Source organism: Venturia canescens, chromosome 2 (genome assembly GCF_019457755.1).
Source record: "Venturia canescens isolate UGA chromosome 2, ASM1945775v1, whole genome shotgun sequence".
NCBI lineage: Eukaryota > Metazoa > Arthropoda > Insecta > Hymenoptera > Ichneumonidae > Venturia > Venturia canescens.
In genome coordinates this window covers 11,737,818-11,760,770 of record NC_057422.1, presented here as the reverse complement: position 1 = coordinate 11,760,770, position 22,953 = coordinate 11,737,818, and the positions used below count along the sequence as shown (strand labels likewise).

The 22,953-nt window shown below is 39.9% G+C and overlaps 3 protein-coding genes and 1 long non-coding RNA gene across 4 annotated transcripts; 2 read left to right on the top strand and 2 right to left on the bottom strand.

Annotated features, from left to right (window-relative positions):
- Positions 1-1,034: 1,034 nt before the first annotated feature.
- Positions 1,035-3,038, bottom strand: LOC122406485 (venom allergen 3-like). The gene is made up of 5 exons (XM_043411956.1): positions 2,828-3,038; positions 2,206-2,373; positions 2,020-2,101; positions 1,709-1,841; positions 1,035-1,380 (listed from the first exon to the last, which is right to left on the bottom strand). Exons 1-5 carry the CDS (start codon positions 2,951-2,953, stop codon positions 1,212-1,214), a joined length of 678 nt encoding a protein of 225 aa, XP_043267891.1. The 5' UTR covers positions 2,954-3,038; the 3' UTR covers positions 1,035-1,211.
- A 3,361-nt stretch (positions 3,039-6,399) lies between these two features.
- On the top strand, positions 6,400-7,550 carry LOC122406487 (uncharacterized). The gene is made up of 3 exons (XR_006259979.1): positions 6,400-6,486; positions 6,935-7,210; positions 7,283-7,550. It is a non-coding gene; the product is annotated as an uncharacterized lncRNA (long non-coding RNA).
- Positions 7,551-8,599: 1,049 nt separating this feature from the next.
- On the bottom strand, positions 8,600-9,612 carry LOC122407315 (uncharacterized). Its single transcript, XM_043413444.1, has one exon. The coding sequence runs from the start codon at positions 9,610-9,612 to the stop codon at positions 8,635-8,637; it is 978 nt and encodes a 325-aa protein (XP_043269379.1). The 3' UTR covers positions 8,600-8,634.
- Positions 9,561-11,117, top strand: LOC122406486 (uncharacterized). Its single transcript, XM_043411957.1, has 2 exons — positions 9,561-9,904; positions 10,008-11,117. The coding sequence occupies exons 1-2, from the start codon at positions 9,880-9,882 to the stop codon at positions 10,451-10,453; spliced, it is 471 nt and encodes a 156-aa protein (XP_043267892.1). The 5' UTR covers positions 9,561-9,879; the 3' UTR covers positions 10,454-11,117.
- The last annotated feature ends 11,836 nt before the right edge of the window (positions 11,118-22,953 follow it).

The following is a 22,953-nucleotide window of genomic DNA, read 5'->3' as shown; positions in this document are numbered from 1 at the left end:
TTGCGAAGGGGATTCATTTCCATTACCTCCGAAGTGAATGAAAAAATAAACAGTTCATTGGCTGTTAATGATCGAGAGTAATAAGTTACAGAACTTGAGCGATTACCTTTCGTCAGATCGTGAATGGGTCGGATATTTTAGAGCAGACATTTATATATTACGGATCCCAATAACGAGATGGTAACGTGCCTGAGAGTCGAGAGGAGCCCCCATCCCGAAAAGTCATAAATAACAGCCGGCCTAAATGGTACTAAACGGTATATTCGACGGGAACGGTAAAAACGAGTGCAGTCGGAAGTGCAAGTTTTTCTGCCGCGTTCGTACGAGGGTCGAATGACCCGGTCACAATGGCGTGATCCAATTTTCGAGAGAAAAGCCGTGTCCTCCTGCGCGGATGTGCGAGGCGGAGAAATTTTCAGACTCCAAATAACCGTCGACAATGGTTGTGCTTCTTCTTCTTTATTTTCACTTTTTTTACGTACACAAAACACCTCATTTTCTATAGCAGGCCTTACCTGCTCCGGCTTACATGTCACGTGTTCACGAAAATCTACGAGTTTGATGACTCTATTTTCATGGAAGTGATCGAGCACAATAGACTGCACGCTTTCGAGCCAGTTTCTCTCATCGATTGGTAAAGTCAAACTCAACAGTTTGAACCTCTTCCCAAATGCGTTTGTCCTACTGATTATCTTCGCCAAAGTGGTCACTACTTTTGGATTGCTTGTGCTGGAGAAAAGCTGATATTTACGTTAAACGACGAATGCTTCATCGTTATGAAAGATGAACCATTTCCATATGGTAGCTTCACTGAAATATACAAATTCAATGAATGTTGCAAAACGTCGAGAATATTCGATTGAAAAAATGAATATTTCAGTCTGTTCGAGGAACTAGAAGTGTGGCAATAAAATATATGTATGGGGTGCGTCACGTTTCGGCACGAGACATCCTTGTGCCCGAACGGCTGGCGCTGAGACGCCTCGCGCCAAAACGGTCGCGCCGAATCGTCCTGCTCCGAAATAAATGGCTTGTTTATATTTTATTATGTCTAAATCCTTTATTCAAACAATTGTGATTATGCGGAGTTAAATAATACGAATAGCGATGAATGGAAAATAATAGAGAAAAACAATGACGCTTTAACGGTAAATGCCAGTTTGTTGATAAATTATGCCTTTCGTAGACTCGATTCGAGGTGCCAGGGGTTTCTAGTATATGGGTTGTCCAATGAAATTTCCAGCAGGACCGTAGTTGCAGACGAGGTACCTCGATTCCCAGGGACCGTCGTTCATGTAGTCGATGATACCACATCCTACGTGCGTTGTTTTGCCCCATACCATTTGGGTGTAGTGACCAACTACTGGTCCACCACGATTCCTGCATTATGAAAAATGACGAAATGAATTTCTGAATCGCTGGTAAAATAGAAAGGAAGCTCATTGCCCTTTCTGCTATTCTGTAGAATATTGAATTCACTTTTAAAATTTTCATGAACGCCCAGAAGAGTTGGGAAAGAAAATTGTTTCTTGGGCTTTTCATATTTTTCCATTTTTTTTCTACTCATTATAAGAATTTACAAGCAATGCAAAAAACGTTTATCTCGTCAACGAAAAATTTCATGATTTTTTTGCTGAAATATTCAACTGCTTCTGTTCTAGCTGTCGAATTTGCACTTCGTCCTCACTGGTAAGCAACTCATACTCACTGGTAAGATCGCACCAAGTTGCTGTCGAAGTTCTTAACTTCATCGTACCAACCGGAAATCATATGGGAAAGGGATTTCTGTTCCTGTCCGTAAACTTGCGAGATGGCAACGTTCTGTCCAACTTTAGTGGCAGCTAAAAAAATAACAATGATTCAGAGTTACAATGCTTCTATTCGCTCAAGAAAAAGTTCAAGATTTTGTAGTTATCGAAGTTTAAAATTGAAATAATTTAAGTATATTTGATCGTTTTATCCATAATTAACGTTAAATTTATTTAAACAGCATTACTTAGCATTACGTATAAAACTTACGAGTATTTCTGCAACCGTCGTGTCCGAATTGACACTGATTGGCCCAGGCTTGAGCAATAACGGCTAACTCAGGGGACCAAGTCTATGAAGTGACAGAAACGAGTAAAATTTTTTGTTCGTTTATCGAAAGGTTTTTTCAGGCGTGCCTTAAGGTTTTTGATCATGAATCGAATAAAAGTTACTTACCAAGGGTCCAATATTGCCCGCTGGCTGGGGACCGGAAACTCCGCGTCTTTCGCCTCCGCTTGCCACCAGTTTTCTGTACTTGTTATGAACATCGACAATCTCTCGGATCTGATCTTTTGTAACGCCCATGTTTTGGACCTTGCCGCAAGTTTTACTGGGGTTTTCGGCCTGTAAACGAGAAATCATTATTCTTTTATAACCTTCGTGAACAGAGGATAGTGTTCTTCGTAATTATGCAGATACGCATTATTTTAAATAAAAATTGACGATCTTTCGCAACGAAAATTCATTTAATGGATTCGATGAGTTTTCATCTGCTCTGAAAACTCGTCTGAATGAGAATTTTAAATGCAACAAGCCCGTTCTAAAGCTTAGAAAAAACGGTGCAGAATACTCTTTCAGTTCCTCGATATCAATGAACTTTTTGGGGAGGAATAAATTTCCGATGCGGCCAACAAAAAACATTTTTTTCAATGGTTTCTCTCTCAACGCCTTCGACTACGAAACAATTTTCTCAAAAATCATTCCAAAGGAGGAGAAAATTTGAGGGAATTCAAGTTACGAATGTACATCATTAATCGCATGTAAATTCGAAATTAGTATGAAGATTCGTCGTACTTACCGAGAACAGGCACAAAGTATGTTGTTTTCCGTCACACGATGCCAAATTGCAATAAGCCGCGTTTCGTGCCTCGGCTAAGACTGCAATGGTAGCAACGAACACGAGAGAATAGAGACTGAAAGCCATTTTTAAGCTTTTCTCAACTTAGTTGATTCGTCAGGTGCTTCGAAGACTCGATTGAGTGAATGAGCAGTTGACTCTGAGGATGGAGGCTTCTTCGACGAGCATTTATACCCGACGAATATGTCGTTCGATACGGTATTGCGGGTACGATAAAAAAAAAAAGAGGAAAAACGCAAACTCTAGAAAAATGGGCTACAAATCATTGGATGCGGACGTCGTTAGCTTATTCTTACTTTATCAGCGAATATTATCGTCGCCATAGTAAATCAATATAATACGTTGACAAGTCCAAATATAAAAGGGAAGAAAAATGAATGATCTATTCCAAGGTGTTCCAAATAACTGATTGATCGCTCCTATCGTATGATAATTCTTTGAAAGCTGTTGAAGTTCTATCGCAAGCATAACAATGAGAACAGCCGTGACGAATTCATTTCCCGAATTCTCGTATCGAGGCGACCGATAGATTATGAAATTTTTTATAATTCATGTTGACACAAAAAGTTGGTTCAGGTGTAGTTCGAAAAATTTCAGAAACTGACCGATTAGTTATTAAAAAGTTGCATCAGAATTGCTGAGCTATGCATTTCAGTCCGACGATGTTCCTGCTTCTCATTGTCATTCACTGAACAATTTGGTCGAAATCCGATTTAATACTCATGAATGCCTTTAAAAAAGACAAGTTTTTTGTACTTTTATCGTCATGCACAGAGTTAGGACGCTCACGAAGAATTTGGACGAATGACTATTTCACTCGCTTTGACGAAAAATTGCTGCGTTGCTTCGTGAATTTTTGTAAATACGAAATTTTCCGGATACGGTTCTCGTTTTGGTAAATGGTAAAATAAGAAATTCAAAAATGTGTCTTGACAGTAACACATTCCAATAATTATCACTCTTAAATAGTTGCCTTCTCATGACGAAACATTGATGCGAACTCCCTGTGAATCATACGAGGAAACGAAGGAGCGAATTTTCGTTTGGTCTTTTTTTACGTGAAAATAAACCAATCAAAGAAATTTTACATTCGTACTGAGATATTTGACGAGGCGACGATTCGCTCGAAGTTTGCAACCACGCGGTTCATTATCTCATTAAAATAAGAAAAGTGGCAACTAACCAAAGTGAATTGTATTTCGTTTAGAGGAAAAAATGGGCGCCCGACCAAGCCTTCTGTTAATGAAATAATATTCTTCATAATGAGCGTGTAATTATACATAATAACGTAATTGCATAAACGCTACGATTTCGTGCTGGACTCGCATTTGCAACGAACAAATAATAATCGCCTGGCACAACATCATGTGCGTGACAATTGATATCGTACGTAAAAAAACTGTTCTTACACGTTTGCGATTCAAGAGAGTGAAAAAAATCATTCATGTAAAAAAACAACGAATCAATAAAAAAATTCTTGTCTACGCTTGACACATCAAACTTACGGTCAAATATAAAACGTCAAATAGTATAAGTTGATCAATTTTATCATTCGACAGATCATTTGTCACGTACATTATACAAAAGTACAAAAAACCTGTAAAGAATTACACTGACGCCAGAAAACAGGCACGAGATGAAAAACGCAGACCGAGAAACTGCTGTTTAGTCAGCCTAGATACATTAGCAATTTATCAGTTTTTGAGACATCAATTCATCATGTCTATACTCATCGTGCATCAAATGATAAAAAATACAGGAATATGGAGAACATTGTTGAAAAAATTTTCGAATGCCAAAATTGCCTGTAATATTTGACAATCACAATGTGAAAAAAAATTTGTTTGAAACATTTAAAAAATGTTCAATTTAACTGAAATATTTAGTCCCATACGCACGACGAAATATTTATTAAATTTTACAAAATATTTAGATAATGGCTCAAATAGATAGCAATTTGGATCGCTACGAAAATAATTGTATATTGAATGTCCATAGACTGTGTTGTGGTAAGAAAACCTTCGGTTGAATTAACAAAATGTTATACCATTCGAACAAAAAATAGAGGGTATAAATAAGAAATTTCACTGAAGAATAAAAATTCAGTTATGTAGAGCAAACTACTACGTTTGTACTCGTAACGGAAATTATTATTGATTAAGGTTGAGTCTCTGTCAACCGAAAATCTACAATCGTCATCTAAGCATAAAATGCAAGTGATAAAATATATATTTAGTATAAAAAAGGATCCTATTATCCAGCCTGAATGTACTGTTAATCGAATTAGTCATGCATTTTCAGGATCAAATCAGGATTTTCAAGATAATAAGTAGAAATAAACAGTCTCGAGTTCTTCGAACAAAAGGTTTGGTTTCTCTCGTTTAGTTAATTTACGTAAGCAAACATTTAGTGATTCGGATAAATGAATTATTCCTTATTTATCGCAAGCAGATGCTAGTTCGATCAAGCAACAAAAATATCAATAACTAAAGAGATTTAGTTACAACGATTTTTTTTTCTTAGTGTAGAATCTTATATTGCATGAAAAAAATTAGAGGGATTGGCCTCAAAAGCATCCCAATTGATTTCAAGCAAATTTCAAAATTCCAAAAATTCAAGCAAAAGAAAAAAATCAAGATAATTTCAAGCAAAATTGGCGAAAGTTTCATTTCATTTACATCGTCATTTTTCAACCACTGCGAGTGCACTTCGTTCCAAATCTTCATCAGTCGAAAAAATCGTTTTTCCATTCTGAAGTAACGCTACAAATGTGTCAAGACGTTTGTCGTGTAACAAAAATTGAAACCGTGGCACATGTTACATGAAATTTTCAACGTGATTTTATTCATTTTCCAATTTTCAGTAAAATAATGAATCTAGCAGATCATTGGTCTGCTACTTTTTCGAGTGCATCGAGCCCGAGTGACTTTGTGAAGCTTACCAATCGTTCAAGATAGAACGAATGGTATAAATCCGACTCATGAGTCCGAGAGAGCATGAACGTTTTCAATGATTTAATTGATTCTCTAGTATCCAGAACAATAATTAATTCCAGTTATTCCATTAGCAACATAAATTGAAAAAGATCGTGAAATAACGTGACAAGGTTTCAGAGAACTTTACAGGATAAAAATGTATTTCAATTTATGGAATTTAGAATAATTCGTTTGTTTCATTCAATTATTTTCTCAGTCGTAGTTTTACTGTTTGATGAATTTTAGCTGATTTTTCTAGCCACGAAAGTGGCTCTGAGGAAATAACCAAATGCGATTCATTTTTTCAGCCACTCGCATTACAATTTTCTTATTTGCAAATGTTTTTTTGTTTTCGAATATGTTTGAATTTATGTCGTTACACGTGGAAATTGTTGCTCGCGTGTCTGAAGCGTTGCCTTCTGCTCGCAGTGACGTCTTTTGATAAACGCAGCTAGACAAAACGGTGGATTGAATCGAGTGACGTCACATGCCTGTTAGTTTTTCTTCGAACAGGCATTCCCATCTTTCTCTCTTGGTGTCTTTCAGCAGGTTTACAGTCATTGGAGATCGCTCGGACGACCCATATCGAGAATTATGGACGGTCTGGAACTGCGGAGTTTTTAGGTAGGTGCGAATGTCAAGCCATTTAAATAATACCAATTTTTTTCGTCAAAATATAAACTTATTGGAGCAAAATTTGTTTATATTTTTTTTCTTATTGTACCCAATTTTCGATATTATAACTTTTGAAATTTAGTTTGATCTCATAAAAAATCAGTGAAAATCATTGAATTTCAAGGCTTTCCTCGTTTTTTTTTCACATTCCATAAAAATAGTCGAAGCTCTGATTCGTGAAGAAGGCTTTAGAGAATTAAACTAAAATGATAACAATTCAAAGAAGAAATCATGATTCGTAATAATAATACGTCGATTCGTCGGCTCACAATACACTCGCTTTGACTCTAGAGCAACAAAGTTCCTCTTTTCGTCATGCACTTATAAATCGTGCACTTTGCTGTAGAATAGTTTTTTTCCCTCGACTTTCTTTATGCTCATTGTGACATTCTCGCAGGCCCGTTTCATTCTTGCCTCAAAAATGGGCTCGTAGTGGGCGGGTGACTGAGAAGGAGAATGAATGAAACGAAAGAGGCTCGGTCCATTGAGAAGAGCACCTGACTCGCAATCCTCCGGAGCAATGCGTGCATGCATGTGTACAGATTTAACGTATTGACCGTTAGCACTCAGAAGGGCGCAGTTCACATGGCCTGGCACGCAATATCAGACGGGAGATGGCACTTTATTTACCGAGTGTCAAGATCTGTGGCTATGCACGTCTAAGAAATCTCCTGTAAGCTCGTGAGAACGATCTCGAAAGAGCAAACACTCTGTTACTTGATAAATTTCATTCTTTCTTTTTTAGACTCCCACCCAAAGAGGAATGTGGCTTTACAGTCTATATTTAATGTCCCGCATTTGCGCAGAGCTACATCGAGTTCACAATGTCTGCATTTTGGGTGCACCAGGAGCGAGAGGAGACAATTTTTTCTCACGAAAGAGGTGGAGCTCTGTGTCGTTAGTAGGAAAGTACGAGTGAAAAATCTTGGTTTTTTTCTGGTCGTGAGCTTTTGTGCTCCGAGTATGACGAGTCGATCGTTTACGGTACTGCAATAATATAATCATTTTTCACTAACTGTCGTCTCGGAGCACTTGATTTACCTGCTTTTAAAAAATGTTGGTCAGTTCATTGGAGGCCGGGAAATATTTTTGGATGAAAAAAAGGGATTCGAATTGATCGTTTCAACCGAATATCGACTGGTTCAGTAATTAGTGTCGATCGAATGAGTGGGCGCCGAATGGTGGTTGACGCACTTTTGTTTACTGTTTTAAAAAGAGTTCCGAATTCATGATTACGGGGCTGCTTCGATCAGCGGAAATGAAGACCAAGAAACAATGTCAGACATAAATTTGTTGCTCGCACTAAATGGGAATGCATTTTTTACAACGAAATTTACGGAATTTTCTCGAGGAAGATATTTTCACGGAAATTCTTGTAAAAGTTTTTTCAAGGATCACTCGAGAGCGGTTCATCGCACTCTGCTTAGTAGGAGGGTGCCCGAGGGAAGTGCGAAAAGCATTTGCCGAGAGTCCATTGCCACGCCCAACTGAGAGGCGCGTAACACACCTGTTGTCGAGAAGGAACATCGCCACTTTGATTTTCTCCAATCTTGCAGTAGCTTCGATTGATTTTTCACAGTTTTCACGAACCTTTTATTCTTTTTCTTTCTTCAGAAAAACGAACACTTCGCACGCACTTCGTAAACGATTAATAGTCCAATTCGCTATAGATTTTCTCACAATGAGCTGAAATTCATTTTCCATTTTGCACCACGAGGATCTCGGGGGTGAGCTGGATTGACCTGATTCCCAATGATCAGTGAGCAGAAAGGAACCGACGTTTTTTCAATAACTCACGTTGATCTCAATTTCGAATTCATCTATGAAAAAAAAAAAAAAAAAAACAATTAAATATGTAATGGAGCTCTTAGATGGCTGAATCGAGGAAGAATAAAATGTGGTAATGAAGACACTCTGATGGGAAAACTGTTAATAAGTTTCCACGTTCAATGCTCTTTTCGATTAATCTCTATCCGTATATTGAGAATTTTTTTTCATTGATTCTTCCTCCTCATTTTCATTGAGACGCGTATTTTTCTCGTATTCTTCTGAAAATAATAGTTTTCTTCGTTTAATCTTTCGACAGATTAATCCATTTCATTTTTTCTTTTTCTTCCCTCCTTTCTTTCCTCCTTTTTTCCGCTTCCCTTGCTTGCCCTTCGACGCCCTTTTCAGAACTCGAACGTTGTCCGGGACTTCGATTTTTTCTTCTGGTATTGGAACCGGCTGTTTAACGACTGCTCGTGATTTAGGTCTCCGAATGATTTTCGGTTTCGGTAACCATGGCCGAGGGGTGCGAAATTCTAGATCGATATTTTCCCTGCCCTCGGAACTGTCGCTTTTCTTCCTTATTTTGAGTATGAACAAATTAGGATTTTCCTCGAGTTCGATGGGTCGCGCGAGAACCTTCGGTTGTTCTGCTCTATCTTTTTTCTCCTTCCTGTCCCTCTTGTCATTATCGTTGCTGATAGAAGGAATCGCCGGTGGTTTTTCCTCGTTGGGATGGGAAACAACGGTGATCGTACGTCGGGGCGTTCCTCCTGGTTCGAGGAAACTTTCTTGAAGAACCGATGACGGTTTTGCATCGTCTTCCACCTTTCTGAAGACAACGTCGTCTCCGTAAGAAGCGGAAGCCAACGAATTCTCGCTCCTGCTATCGCCATCCAACGAATCTTTATTCGCGTTGAAACTTTCGTCATTGCAGTCGCAGGGCGGGTCCCACTCATCTTGGACTGCTATTTTTTGGATTCTCAACACCACTCGATTGTTGTTTATTATCGCTTCGATCTCTTTGTAGGGTAATTTCGACTTTTTCATCTCCGAAACATTTTTTTCTCGCCGTTTCTGTGGGATTCGTTCCGTTGATTTTTCCCGATCGCTGGTGTCACATGTGTCCGGCGTTTTCTGCTCTCCGCAACAACAACATACTCGAATCGGCGGATCTTTGAGTGGCGAATCATACTGCTCGAATCTGACGGGATCTTGATCGAAGTAATTCTGCCTGTTTCCTGATCTTTCACCTTCTGATTTAACGTTTTTCAGTGTACAACCACATCTGCGAGTGGCGATAATCATTTTTATTCTGTCATTGAGGTTATTGCTTGAACTGAGAATTTTCACGTGAGTTTTGAGGCCGAAATGTTGTTTGGGGTTATGGCGAATTCGTGTGAAGTTGATCGACGATCATTTCTGCGCCGCGCGCGGATTTGACACTTTCGATTCAGTTCGATAAACATTAGAGTTCGAGCAAACTGTTTCTTCTTCATCAGAGCTTCTTCCCCGCCGGTGGTTTCAGATTTTTTGGTTATTTAAATCGACAGAGTGTAATTGGCAATCATCCCGATGGAAAAAAGCGGTCAAGCCCAAAGTAAGTGCAATTCCACATTCATGACTATGCGACAAGCTCTTTAATTATTCTATGAGTTATTTTCCAATTGAACGGTGAATATAATTGATCAATTTAAAAAAAGAGGCCTGCGGATGCAGGCCAATGCAGCTTCCAAGTTTGCCTGTCCGATCCCAAGGCCCGGCGACATCGTCGGAAAAGGAACTCGCCGACTCGCCCAAATATTATCAAGAAATCGGTGCCGAAATGATCGGCAATCAATTGATCATTCGAGTCGAGAAGGACAAGAACAGATTATCGAAGCGAAAAGGCGGAGAGTGGGACCCTCCGTGCGATTGTGCAATCCCGGAAATTCGTAGACCCTCCAATAATCAGGGACCGAAAATCGTCAATGCCGGTGACAACAATCAAATCCTATTCAGAATTCGCTCGAGAACCCTCGTCGGCAAGGACGACACTAATTACAAGCCTGAAGCCTTCGCTTATCAAGTATTTTCCCATAGATTCACTGTTTTTCACACCACGATCCAACACATTGTTAGGGATAAAGTTTGTCATGAAAATTCATGAACTTTGGGTCAAGTTCCGATCGCAGCATCCCTAACATTGTACGGGATCGTTATTTTTAACGACTGGCCCTCACAGTTCGTAGTTAAAATGCAGTGGCTACAGGGTGTTCGTTGACTCACGAAATTATAGCGGGATCGCGATGATTTCGTTCGAAAGGTTTATCAGCTTTTCAAATTATTAACCAAGCACCAAAATTTCCCTGCAGCTGGCAGGTGCCAAAAGAGGAAAAGACCCAAATGATCAGCAAAGGACGATCACGGTCCATCCCTCGCTGGCCGATCCGTCACACTCTCAAGAAGTCCACAGCGATCATATAACGGACGGCAATCAAAACATATATTTGTTGCGCATAAACAAAAAGAGCGCTCCGCCGGGACAGAGAAAGCGGAATATTGAGTTGGAGCTGAGAACACCGAAGCCACCGACACCCCGGCCAGCTTCCCAGCGACCTCTCGTCGTCCGTAAACCTGAAACCCCAAAGCCACCAGCTCCGCTTCCGGTTGAATCGAGCGTCCCCCCGGTCGAGGTAATCAAAACGGCTAAGAAAGCAGAGAAACCAAAGAAAAAGAAGAAAAAGAAAAAGTGAAGTAATCGCGTCGTTTATGCTTTTTCGTATTGGAAGAATTTCTGATCATATAAATATTCGAAGTTGCTTGCAACGTAATAAAACCACGAGAAGAAAATATTTTTTATCACATTCGTTTTGACGTTTTTCTGGAAAAATCCGAATTATCCTCATCGCATATAAAAATATGTTTGTTTCGCTCAATAGAATAATATGTACATTTTTCGTTGATTATTTATTCATCGTATGTCAATCGACCGATAATTTCATGAAAAATCCACTCGCCCCATTGCGGATGTGGTAACATAAAGTGTCATCCCGGTGACACAATCAGCTTACTTGGATGAGCCACGAGAATGTTCTGAAAACTGATTCTTCATAAACCAATCGATGCCTGTCTAAATAATTATTCCATCAATTTTATTTTCGAATGCACAACGCCATCTCCTGTGATCGTTAGGCAGTGAAGTTTTTTTCACTTGTCCATCGTTCCACTGCGGAAAGAGTCGGACTACTATTGATTACAAAAAGCCCGATAGCACGAAACCGTGGCCCGATTGTTGTGGTGGTCCAATTTGTGCGGATTGATCTGCAAAAAATAGCTGCACTGCCCGGACAGTGGAACGGCATTGGCTGAGAGCTTGTTTTCCATAACATTTATGAAAGCTTCGCTAAATTGGCTTACTACGACGTAATTCATTGAATTACGAAACGCATATCAACAATGAATTAATAGATAATGTTTATGTAAACGATGAATTATGAGCTGAAAAAATAAACTGAATTTTCGACGAAGAATAATCTTTCGAGTGAACCAAAAGAATTCGGCTGCTCTTACCACCGTATTTCGAGTTGAAAAAAATGTGGGTGAAGCGAAGCTTCTGAAAGTGATTGTACACTCACTTAAAATGTACGTTTCAAGAGAGTCTGCGTGTTCATTCATTTTTCAACGATTCTCGAAACGCTTAGAATTCCGAAACGTTAGAATCGGCCATTGATACATTGGAAAATTGCTTCGCAACGGGCCACGAACCTCAATGAAATCTCTCTTGACCCTCCCACTTACTTTCCCGCTATTTCTCTCTTCCCCGCATCGTGTCTCGACCGCTCAATGAAAAGCTACGTTTAAATATCGCCAGTCCGAGGGTTATTGCGGGAGTCGAGAAAAAGATCATTGTTACGAGGCTTCAACGATTGATGGAGCTTCCCCATTACCTGGCCTCTCGGGCCTACGCTCTCGAGAGACGTATCGAGTTTTGTCACCAGTCACTCTTCGACGAAAATTTTCGATACTCAAAGGCGACACCCACTTTGAGTTTCACGGCGTATTATCAGAAGTGAGCGCTCCTCACTACCGAGGATTTCGAGTTCATTCATAATTTCATTCACTCGCGTCGTTATTATCGTGTAATGTCACTTTCCAAAGGCGCAGATACATTCGCACTTTCAACGAGCACATTTTCGTCGAGTCATTCTCTATAAACCATTGACTCAAAGGCCAACCGGAAAAAGATGTTTGAAATAATATTTTCGAAAATGCAAAAAACACTCTCGATTTTTCAGTCGATCGTGGAATGTTGTCCAGCATGTTTGTCAGTGAAATTTGTCGGTCGATTGACTTTCAATCGCTTCGAAGGACTTGCCTAACTTATTGCGTTAATGAAAACGAAAATTTACGTTCGAGTTGAACACCGATTTTTCATACTTTGTAGCCCATTGCAAAGGTTTTGTCACTCGGAACAACAGATAAAAGGAAACCAGGACTGTGTGGAGTGCGAGGAGTTGATCTCATTGTCACGGGAGGCAAGGAGAATGATAAAAAGAAAGTAAAAAAAGGCGAAGCAGTTCATAATAACGAATGGCGTGGGAGTTCATAAAATGCGATGCTTCTCGAGTCGTGGATCGTTGTGTGCGGTCTGCATTCGCATACTCTTCGGCTATTGTATATGAAAAATATTATACGAAGAGGGAGGCATTACAATGCGGCGTCAATAAATTAGGAAATGTGAAGATACTCGCTCTCGATATGCGGTAAATAGCGTGTGACATGTGTGATTGAACAGTAGGAGGGAAAAAAATGCTTCGACATTTTTTTCATCCCCACTTCGATCTCTTTCTTTCTCGTTTTTTTGTGGTTTTCCACCTTAAAAGAGCGTCATTCTGTGGCTTTTCCGCCCTCATACTTCCCTTTCTTTTCCTTCGTCTATTTCTTCTCGCGTTCTCGTTGTTGCGGTCGATTTCACATACAATAGGAACGACAAGTGACCGCGATACACCTCGCACCATACCTTCTTCTCCATTCTTCAAATTCTCCAAATGTGTCCACGAGATTTTTCAAAAAAAATAAACCAACTTCGAAACTCCTTCGCATTTGTTGAACTCATTTATCTCGTTTAGTCAAACGTGACCGTGATAATTGATCGTATGTGCTGCTACGTGTGCGGCACTATTCCTCATTCCTGTATTCAAGCTTTCGTTAATGTCTCGTGAGAAAATTTAACCCCATGAGACAACACTTACGAGAAACGTAGACGGAAGATTTTTTATGAAATTTTTTACCGAAAATATCTCGAGTGCATCAATAGGAACTTTAAAATGATAAAAAAAAATTATACTGAATCTCGAAAAAAGAATAAAAATTTCCTCAAAAATTAGATGATTTCCTTTTTGCTGGGAAAATTTCGATTCCTCGGAGTCATGGCTCTTTCGTAGCGGGATCCCATGAGAAAGTTATTCAAATTGAACGATCCAAATCCGTTAAGTTCGCCACACGAGCAGTGTCGACGGATTCGCAGTTGGATACCTCGAGCTTCACATAATGCCTCAAATATGGGCTACGAAGTATTCGTGCTGTGAGCGGCCAGTCTCCTTATTCTTTGTTACGAGACAGAGTCACACGCACGACCAGAATCTAATCCGGGGTAAGAAATACTTCGTGTCCCAATCTCCTCGATCTATTCCCATTTTCTTTCCCTTTCGTTGAGTCTTCTTATTCCCAGCTCTATTCCTGTTATCCTGAAATCAAAATTCGAGCACCTTTGCAAAGAAATTCTCTTTATTTCGAGTCCCCATTGGTTCCTCGTCAGAATGATCCTCGCCGACTTTTATGGGCCCTCAATTTTCACGAAGTTATTAATTTAATCGAAAGATCACGTGTCACCTGCCCACGTATAAATTTATCCGGCTTATTATATTAATTTGATACAAGAAAAGAGCAAATCATTAAAAACGTTATTCTCAGAATCGTTTTCCTCCATTTTTTCTAGCCAAAATGACATGCAAAATCAAAACTGCCGTTTTCGTTGAAATCTTGGAATAATTTTGCCACATCTTCCGCCACACGTCAATCGCATCCCTTCGCAAAGGGCTGCTCACCCATTCCAACGAGTACCAGAGTCTATGAAAATGAACCGATCCCCGGAGTTCACGTGTCATTAATAATTTCATTTGATCGCGGAAAGGCGTTTCGGGAGAATAAATCGGCGCCATAGGTGGCAATGGGGTTCTGTGTCCGAGATCGCGGCTCGCCCTTTGGCCTCGTTCCGATCGTCATCCATTCTCACAAATCATACGTAAAATAGACGCTGAGGAGGTACGCGATTTGAACAATGGTCGTTCGACCACATCCCAAATAAACGAAACCAAAGCCGAGTCACCTATCCGTTCGATGATATCTCGTTGCATCACACAGATGCATCACACAGACCGGAAAAGACCCTTCCCAGTGGATAATAATGTCATTGAGGCGTTATTATCATGATTATTTTTATTATTATAGTTCGCTATTGTGCTTATTAGGTTCGGTGTTTACGAGCCTGACCACCCGCGGTGCAAAGGGCCCGTTGCGTGTCCTCCAATGTATAAATATATACATTTAAGGGGTGCTAACTTTTCTTCGTCCCCTGGTTCGATCGAACACTCCGCCGTGACGGTTCGCCAGTCCCAACAACCATTCCAACTCACCAAGACCTGTCGTCGAATGTGAAAAGCTATTTTTGCTAACGACTCGGTACGCAGTGCGTAACACCATTTTGTACCGCGGATTTCCGGCTCTGGGTCAGCATTGAAGTGCCAATTTATTAGACAAATCGATCACCGTTCCGGATTTACTGTCGCGGTGGCTCGGCGATTTCTATATCGACGATTGTTCAGTCAGCGTGAGCGAAGCTTGAAAATGATTCCAAATTCGTATTTCCCTTTGGGAGAATCCGCGCAGGATTTTTTCGTCACGTCCGAGAATCCTGTTGCTCGCTCTCGCTTCCGATTGAATTTGGGCATCACGTGCGAAGAGTCTAATTTTTTAAGGACCACCGATCTCTTGCGGAATGAGTGTTATTGAAAAACAAACGTTACAACGAAACGTGACATTATTTCAATGCGATTCGGGGGTGAAGCTTCACCGGACAACTCGCTGGGATGGTAACCAGCTCGGAAAACGAAGGACATTTGCAGTAGTTTCTCCTTCTCGTGACATTGCCGCAATCGCAGTTGGGGCTTTTCACTATCGGAAGCAAATCCCAGGTCGTTGCACAGCGACACGTTTCGCTCTCGAACCCTTCGCTCCCTTCTCTGCTGAAAACGACTCCGACTTTTTTCGCAGGGCAGAAAGCATGCTCGCTAGCACCTTTCGCTTCGCTCTGCTGCTCTCGCTTTCCATGGAGTTTCGAAACTCTCCGCAAGTCTATCAAGTCCGGAATGGCGATCTGGAATTAATGAGCTCAATGATTCAGTCGATCGCGATTTTAAATGCTGCATTCCTTGGTGCCCCTTAAATAAACTCGCTTACCACTGTAGCGGTGCAGAGGCAGCACAAACACGAGATGCAGGCGATGCAAACACCCAAGCTTAACATTCCCAACATCTCATAAACGATCTCGAGCGCGTGCTTGGTTCACCGCAATCTTGTAATCATCATTGAATATCCGATGAATTAATAGTGTTTCAAGTTTTACGATTAATTTGGTTATCTATCACGTCATCAGAGCGCAACTTCTCATGCCCGTACACACGTGCGTAGCCGCCATGCACGCACACGTTGACTGTTTGCACAAAAAACCAAAGGCAATCGTAGTTGGCTGGATGACAAAAGTGAAACGTTTTTCGTCGGATTTTTGGGTTATACGAATTCGGACTGTAACGTCAAAGTGACGAATAAAATTATAATGGGCTTTCGTTATCATCGTAAAAGCTAATAAAAACAAATTTCTCAAGATGCTGGAACCCCTGCTGATGCTGACTGTTCTCAACTGTGTTTTCATGTTCAGTTCCACAATGACGACTTGTGCTTTGTGGTAATCGAATATTTGCACCGAGCCTCTCCTCCTTCAACCTCTTTCCACTCGAGACTATTTGTCAATGGAAATGAAAAAATTGTCGCGATTTTAGGTGGCAGTACAGAAGACACCGACGAAACTGTCCCACCCACGGTGATCGAAATTCAAAACTGAAAGTGAAAAAAACCAAGAGCTTTGAAAATAGAAATTTGAAAATCGATGGAAAACATTCCCCGAACGAGAAGCTTGGATGCCCCAAATCGGTTGGGAAAAAACGTGATAAATTCGATACCAAGAGCACGAATTATAACTCGTGCAACAAAGAGAAAAAGGACGAATCGCTGAGGTTTTTTCTTATCTAATCATACTGACGCGTTCATTCGTTGAATACGTCATTTTATTTAATTTTCTTTTAAGCAGCCCTATAAAAACCGAGCCTCAAGACATATTAATGAAGATGAATGTCGGAGGGGTAAAAACCCTGGAAAAATTGACGTCCACCGAGAATATCAAATTAGCAAATCCGTCGCCTTCGTCCGATGCGAAATCAACGATCGTAATGGAAGTTTCGACGGTACAAAAAATCGTTCAAGTCCTTGACGACAATCGTGAATTTCACCAAAGTCGAAGAGCCAAAGGGACCATGACCCACAAAATATCTCCCGAGGACCAAAGAGTTCAAGTTGTCGTCGATAAAGATCCGGTCGAGAATAAAGAATCTCAAGAACAGTAGAATAGATTTGCAGCTTCATTTTCAAACGGTTTCGTTGCAGCGGAATGAAAATTGTTTACAAAATATTAACACTTTGAATTTTATAAATCTGTACTGTTTTTCCCAACTTTATTGGCCTTTATTTTCAATGCTTCCAGGTAACAGTGTCTGCAAATGATTCTTTCGTAAAAGTCGTCCGGAAATGCATGAATGTCCTTGTTATTTTTGACTTTACTATCAATTACGAAAGTTTGCGGCAGAAGAAATTTTCGTTTTTTCGTTCGTACTTTTCTCCACTCGTGATTGTTTATTTTCTTGGATTCTTCGTAGTATTTGACAGGGATTCGTGCGCTCTTCATTCCGTTTTCACTTTTTTTCGTGAATATTTTAGTCCCCAGCAAATTTTTTACATCCTTCGCAGCTTTGTAAGTCCTGCAATAATTGCAAAGTTTCGTCCCTGCGTCCGTAGACCCTTCCGGGTTCTCAATTGAAAGAGGATTTTCTGCGGCGTCATTCTCCGTGTTGACAGCTGTCATTTTATTGTCGAGGTACAAACTTTCCACCGAAATATCGCTTTTGTGCTCCAACTCCTTCTGCCCGCTGGGTCGGAGTTTTCTGATAGCGCTGTTGCCATTTTCTATCAAATTCTTGGTCATGCTCGTACATCGATTTGCTTCTGATCGTTTTCCAAGGCACTGGCTTATTCGAGACTCCGTCGAGTTTGCTTCGGAGTCAGCGACTCTTAGGACTCCTCGGGGCTGTTTGACGACAGAAAAGTTTGTTTTGAAAAAACCTCCTCATCCATTTTCCAACTTTTCTGCATCGTACGTACACTTACCGTGCCTCCGGCAATTATGCAAAGTAAAACAGAGAGACAAGCACCGAGAACACCTACGCCCACGAGCTCCAGCACCAACACCATGATTTTTAAGTAAATATTTGCATGTCGAAAACGAAATCACCTTGAACGATGATCGTTAGCAAGGTGCTAGGAAACTACCGTCATAATAAATTCCGTTTGAGGAAAAATATCTCGAGCATCAACCTCCGGCTTCGACGAGCAAAAAAAAAAGATAGTACCGCGACGATTGGTGGCGAAATTTGAAAACTTGGCACGAGGGATCTCCTTGACAAAACAAAGCTGTCAAAATTTCTACCACAATTTACTTTCTTACTACTTTCGATTAAAATTCACTGCAATTATGTACGAAGTCATAATCCTTTCGATCTGTGGTGCCTGCATTACGAACTTGTGTTGTTTCGTTACTGGAGCACTGGTAAGACAGTCATTCATATACAATCACATCTATGAGGTTAGAGGGAGTTAACGAAAACTGTTTCAACACGAAAGGCATTGAATAATAAAATTTTCCGAAAATAATAGCTAATTCACGCTGGTATTTTTCAATGTACCTTATTTTTTACTATTCCACAGTGCATGATTCCTAAGCTATTGGAAATTCGTAAAGATGCCTACTTGTATGCGAAAAATAGAGGAAGTTCTGGGCTATGTCGAGCTGATAAGAATACTTTTACCCAACGTGAGGATCATTTTGTGAACGAAACGTGTTGTGGATGCGGATGTTGCCGAAAGACGATCGTTCAAGCCACTCGCGATGGAGAGGCTATCGAGTCAACAGAGTCAGACGGACATTCAAAATTTTATTGAACCAATGCGAGATGAAATTTGATAAAATTCTAATCAACGGTGACGCATCGCCGATCTCGTTCTAAAACTTCTGTTTATGTTAATAAATTTTCCTTGTTTTGTCAACGCTCTTAAATTATTCCGATCTGCTTTGTGCCTCAAGGAAATGATCTCAATAATTAATGTAAATATATTTTCAAATGGAAGATTTTTCGAAAATTCATGTTTCGCGAATATTCTCACAGCTCTTTCTCACAGTTGTAACATATTTTTGGATTCTGATGGCGAGTTCTTAGAACCGATCGCCCGTTCCGATCTGATTTTTTGTCTTTTTTCAACGGGAGGTTTAATGCTGGATCAGATATTTTCTTATAACCGGTATGGGCATCTTTATCGATGAGTCGTCGGGAGTTTATATCGTGGTGGTTGTTGGAATGGCGGCCAATCGGACGTTCATTCTGCGCTGGGGAACCAGGCGACTTGCGATAGGAAATGCTCATAGGATCGGAAAAACGTTGACCTGTCATTACGTTTTCTTTGTCGCTAGTAAAATCGTGCCATCGTTTGCCTCCAGATTGCCTTCTAATTTTGTGGCTTTCGAGACTACCCAATGAGACTCGTCTATCTTCGCTTTGATGGGCACAGCATTCACTGGACTCGGTTTCCTCCATCGTTTTAGCGAGTTTCGGAAAACTAACGAAATCAGATTTAAAGGTAGATCATGCCCGAAGGAGCGTATTTTATGGGTGTTTAAATTCGATCGATTTTCACTCCCTCATTAAAGACGTAATCACTTTAAATTTATGTCAAAGTTATTCATTCGAAATTGCAAATACACTTTTTCAACTTATATTTTGGCGAACGAAATAACAAGCCGTTCATTAATCGGGGATCCATTACTGACTGAACCCCAAATTTCATTCGTTCCTCGCGAAAATACTAGTTTTTTATGTAAAAAATTGTATTTGAGAGGGCAAAAAGAAAATACAAGGGAAAATGGATCGAGAAAAAAGTATTAACAAAAAGACAAAAGGCTACGACAGAAATGGGCCAAGTCAAGAAGAAACAAAATGCCGAAGTAAGCAAATGTGAGGTTGTACGAGTGCTCGTTACCAATTTCGTTCAATCTTTAAGGTAATATATCTTTATGACCAGTAAGACAATCGTCTCGAATTTTTTCCCAAACCTTCTTTTATACACTTCATTGTTATTGTGTAATTTTTCGTAAACTACGTAAAAAGCGTTCATTCGTTATATGGAAAGAAAAACGATTTTTCAAGCACAGTCCCTGTGTATTTTTCTTCATATTTAAACACGTAATCTCGATAACCAATAAGACGAACCCTTTGAAATTTGAAATATGTGATAGTCCATTGCCCTTCTAAATTCTGTGTTAATTTCAAGACTTTATTAAGAGAATCGTTTCGTGCACGAGGTATTTTACGTTTTCATGGCTTACGCATAGAAAAGTTAATAAATCCGCGGTGAAAATCACGAATGCGAGTGTAAGTCTTTCTCACCATATCGAGAGCAAGAAGCACCAAATGCAAGCTATGCAAGCACTGTTGCACAGAGTAATGCACGCGACCATATTCGTATTTCAGTTGCGTCCCGTACCATGGTTTACGCGAGCATAAGAATTCGGATTTTAACCAAAAATTAGTAACGACGATGATTTCATCACGCTCGATTCTCTGAAGTTGTAAGAAAATCGATATCATCTCTGCTCTGTTCCCCATATCCACCTTCACAGACAATAAAATGCGTTTATTCATATGGAGGTCAAGATTGTTGGACCTCGTTATTCTCTCGAATTGCTGACGGTTTGATATTGCCAAATGTGTCGTCTGCGTCGCAACTACACGATTCTAATCGGCTTCGGCTGACATTGCTGGAATTCGGTTGATTGCGTGAACGCCGCTGCAATTTGTTTGCGGTATCGAATGATGACTAATGATTATAAGAATTTTTCCTGTATTTTGCGATTGGGCATAACTCGTTTACATCCAACGAATATCTCGAGCTCTTGCACTGTCAGAAATAAAAGTGAAAAGGTGGACGAAATGCCAATTGGTTGAGGAAGTTGAAGCCATATATATAGGACATCATACGAAAAATACATTAGATTTTATTATTCCAAATTAATGGATTGAAAATTCACGTGAATCTTTTTGAATAGCGCTTAATTATGTGTGAAAAATTTGGAGAGGTTTCACCGCCTAGTAATCGAGATATTCATTGTTGAAAATGACAAGGTTAAACATGGGCTCTTATGGAAGCTTTCAAAAAATTGCAAACTTCAACAATAAATATCTCAATTTCACGACGGTGAATCATCGGGATATCCCGCCAGAAGTTTAATACTGTCATAAGCTTTCTGTTTAAAAAATTTTAATGTGCAAAGTTGGAAAATAGTTTTAACACATGTCAGCGGATTTGTACTATTCCACTGCATACGCAGTTCAATTTTCATCGAAATCGGATGAGCGGTGTGGACGAATTTCGCAATCGAATTTTCGAAGCGACTGATCCATCCCCTTAAAGGAAAATCGTGCCGAAAAAAGTTTAATCCACAACCAAACTCAATGGGAGTTTCTTCGATAAACGCTTTTCTCGGATCACATCGACGATTTTCTCCACTGTATTTACCGCTATTTGTTAATCACATTGTTTTCATTGTGATGAAAAAGTCCGTCATAATTTATGCGTCTTCAAATAACGTAACCGTCACCACCCAACCATAAAAATCTTTATTTGTCGTTCCACTTACTGCTTCGCGACGTAATAATCGTCAATGCGCTTGTGAAAATAAATAAAAAAATACTGCGAGGTTATCCTATCTCATAAAGAATTAAAAGGTCTGACAAAGCTCTTGTTATTCATTAAATTACGCTTCGTCGTTGAATCAAAGTTCGTGAAACCTTTAGGCAGTTGAAATTGGCTAATGAATTTGGAACATCTTGGGAGCCTCTTTCTCTCGTTCTTCCACAACCTTTTTTTTAAACTCCTGTCACAAATAAAATAAACATTCACCACGGGATTTGCTGTAGCAAAAGAGAACTCGGCTGGGTATTTTTTTTCAAAATTATTAGTATTCTAACTTTTGTAATGGTTTTTTCTGACTGAAGGGAATATAAACTTTGCCTGAGCAAATGCACTAACGAAAAAAATTAAAGAGTCAAAAAAAATTTTCCTGATTTTTAGAGACGTTTCAGAATGCTGTATCGCAAGCAAATCGAAGCTGAAGAAACAAGCTATCCGATCCGTACCATGGCTTAGTTGAAAACAAAAATTCCAAGCCCGTGGACTTGAAAAAAAAGCATAAAAATTGTCCATTTTTTTTGTCACACTTCTTCTCGAAATTGCGCAGAACGAGTAGCTCCACGTCATTTATTACGACAAGATCTTTAAACTAGAAACATTAAGCTTTAAAATCCTTTTTTTTAAATCTCGATACGACCATTTTTCACTGCGATACAGCATTCTGAAAAATCACTAAAAATTATGAAAATTTTCTGACCCTTTTATTTTTTCGTTAATCTAAAATATCTAAATGAAGTCGAAGTTGCGGTAAATGATAAACAATGTAGCTTTCGATGCTTCAGCAAATTGTCATTCAACAACAAAAAACTGGCGGTGCTTCCATTTTTCCTCTTACAAAATCATATTTAATTACGAAGCAATTATTTATTCCGCGTGGCCCATCGAGGTTTCATGCAAATGTGGGTGTTTGCGAATGTTGCAATTGAAAGTAATAATATATTTAACATACAACATAAGTGCGTGTATATGTTTAAACGCACCCGTAAATGATATCTGACAGGTGAAACCGTTCTCGGCGGATCTCGGCTGCATTTCACCTCCTGGTGGGGAAATATAGCGAATGGTTGAAATCGCAGTTTGTCTTGTTGCTGCATGACCACTTCCAATCCAGAGACTGGAAAGATACAGTTGGACTCCCCTTATTTTTTATTTTTTCTGTCTCCATATTTCTCGAAAATTCTTTTGTGTCCCATCCATTTTCGAATCGTTTCGCGCGTTTATTTTTCAAACAATTAACTCAAAGTAGCTACGCTTTGCCGAGAAAGTGAGATTCGCAGGTGACGAACGACGCTCCTCTCGAGCCTGTAAATGCTCGGGGCTCAAACTGTATGGAAGGCGAGCCGGCAAGCCCCCTCTTTCAAATTTTTAAACGGAAGATTCCAAAACCTTCGGGAAAGAGTCCGCGGTAATTAATACGAGGGTGGGGGTCAGGGGATCAGGATTGAGTGGGGTTGGGTTGAGTGGAGTGCGACTGTAATG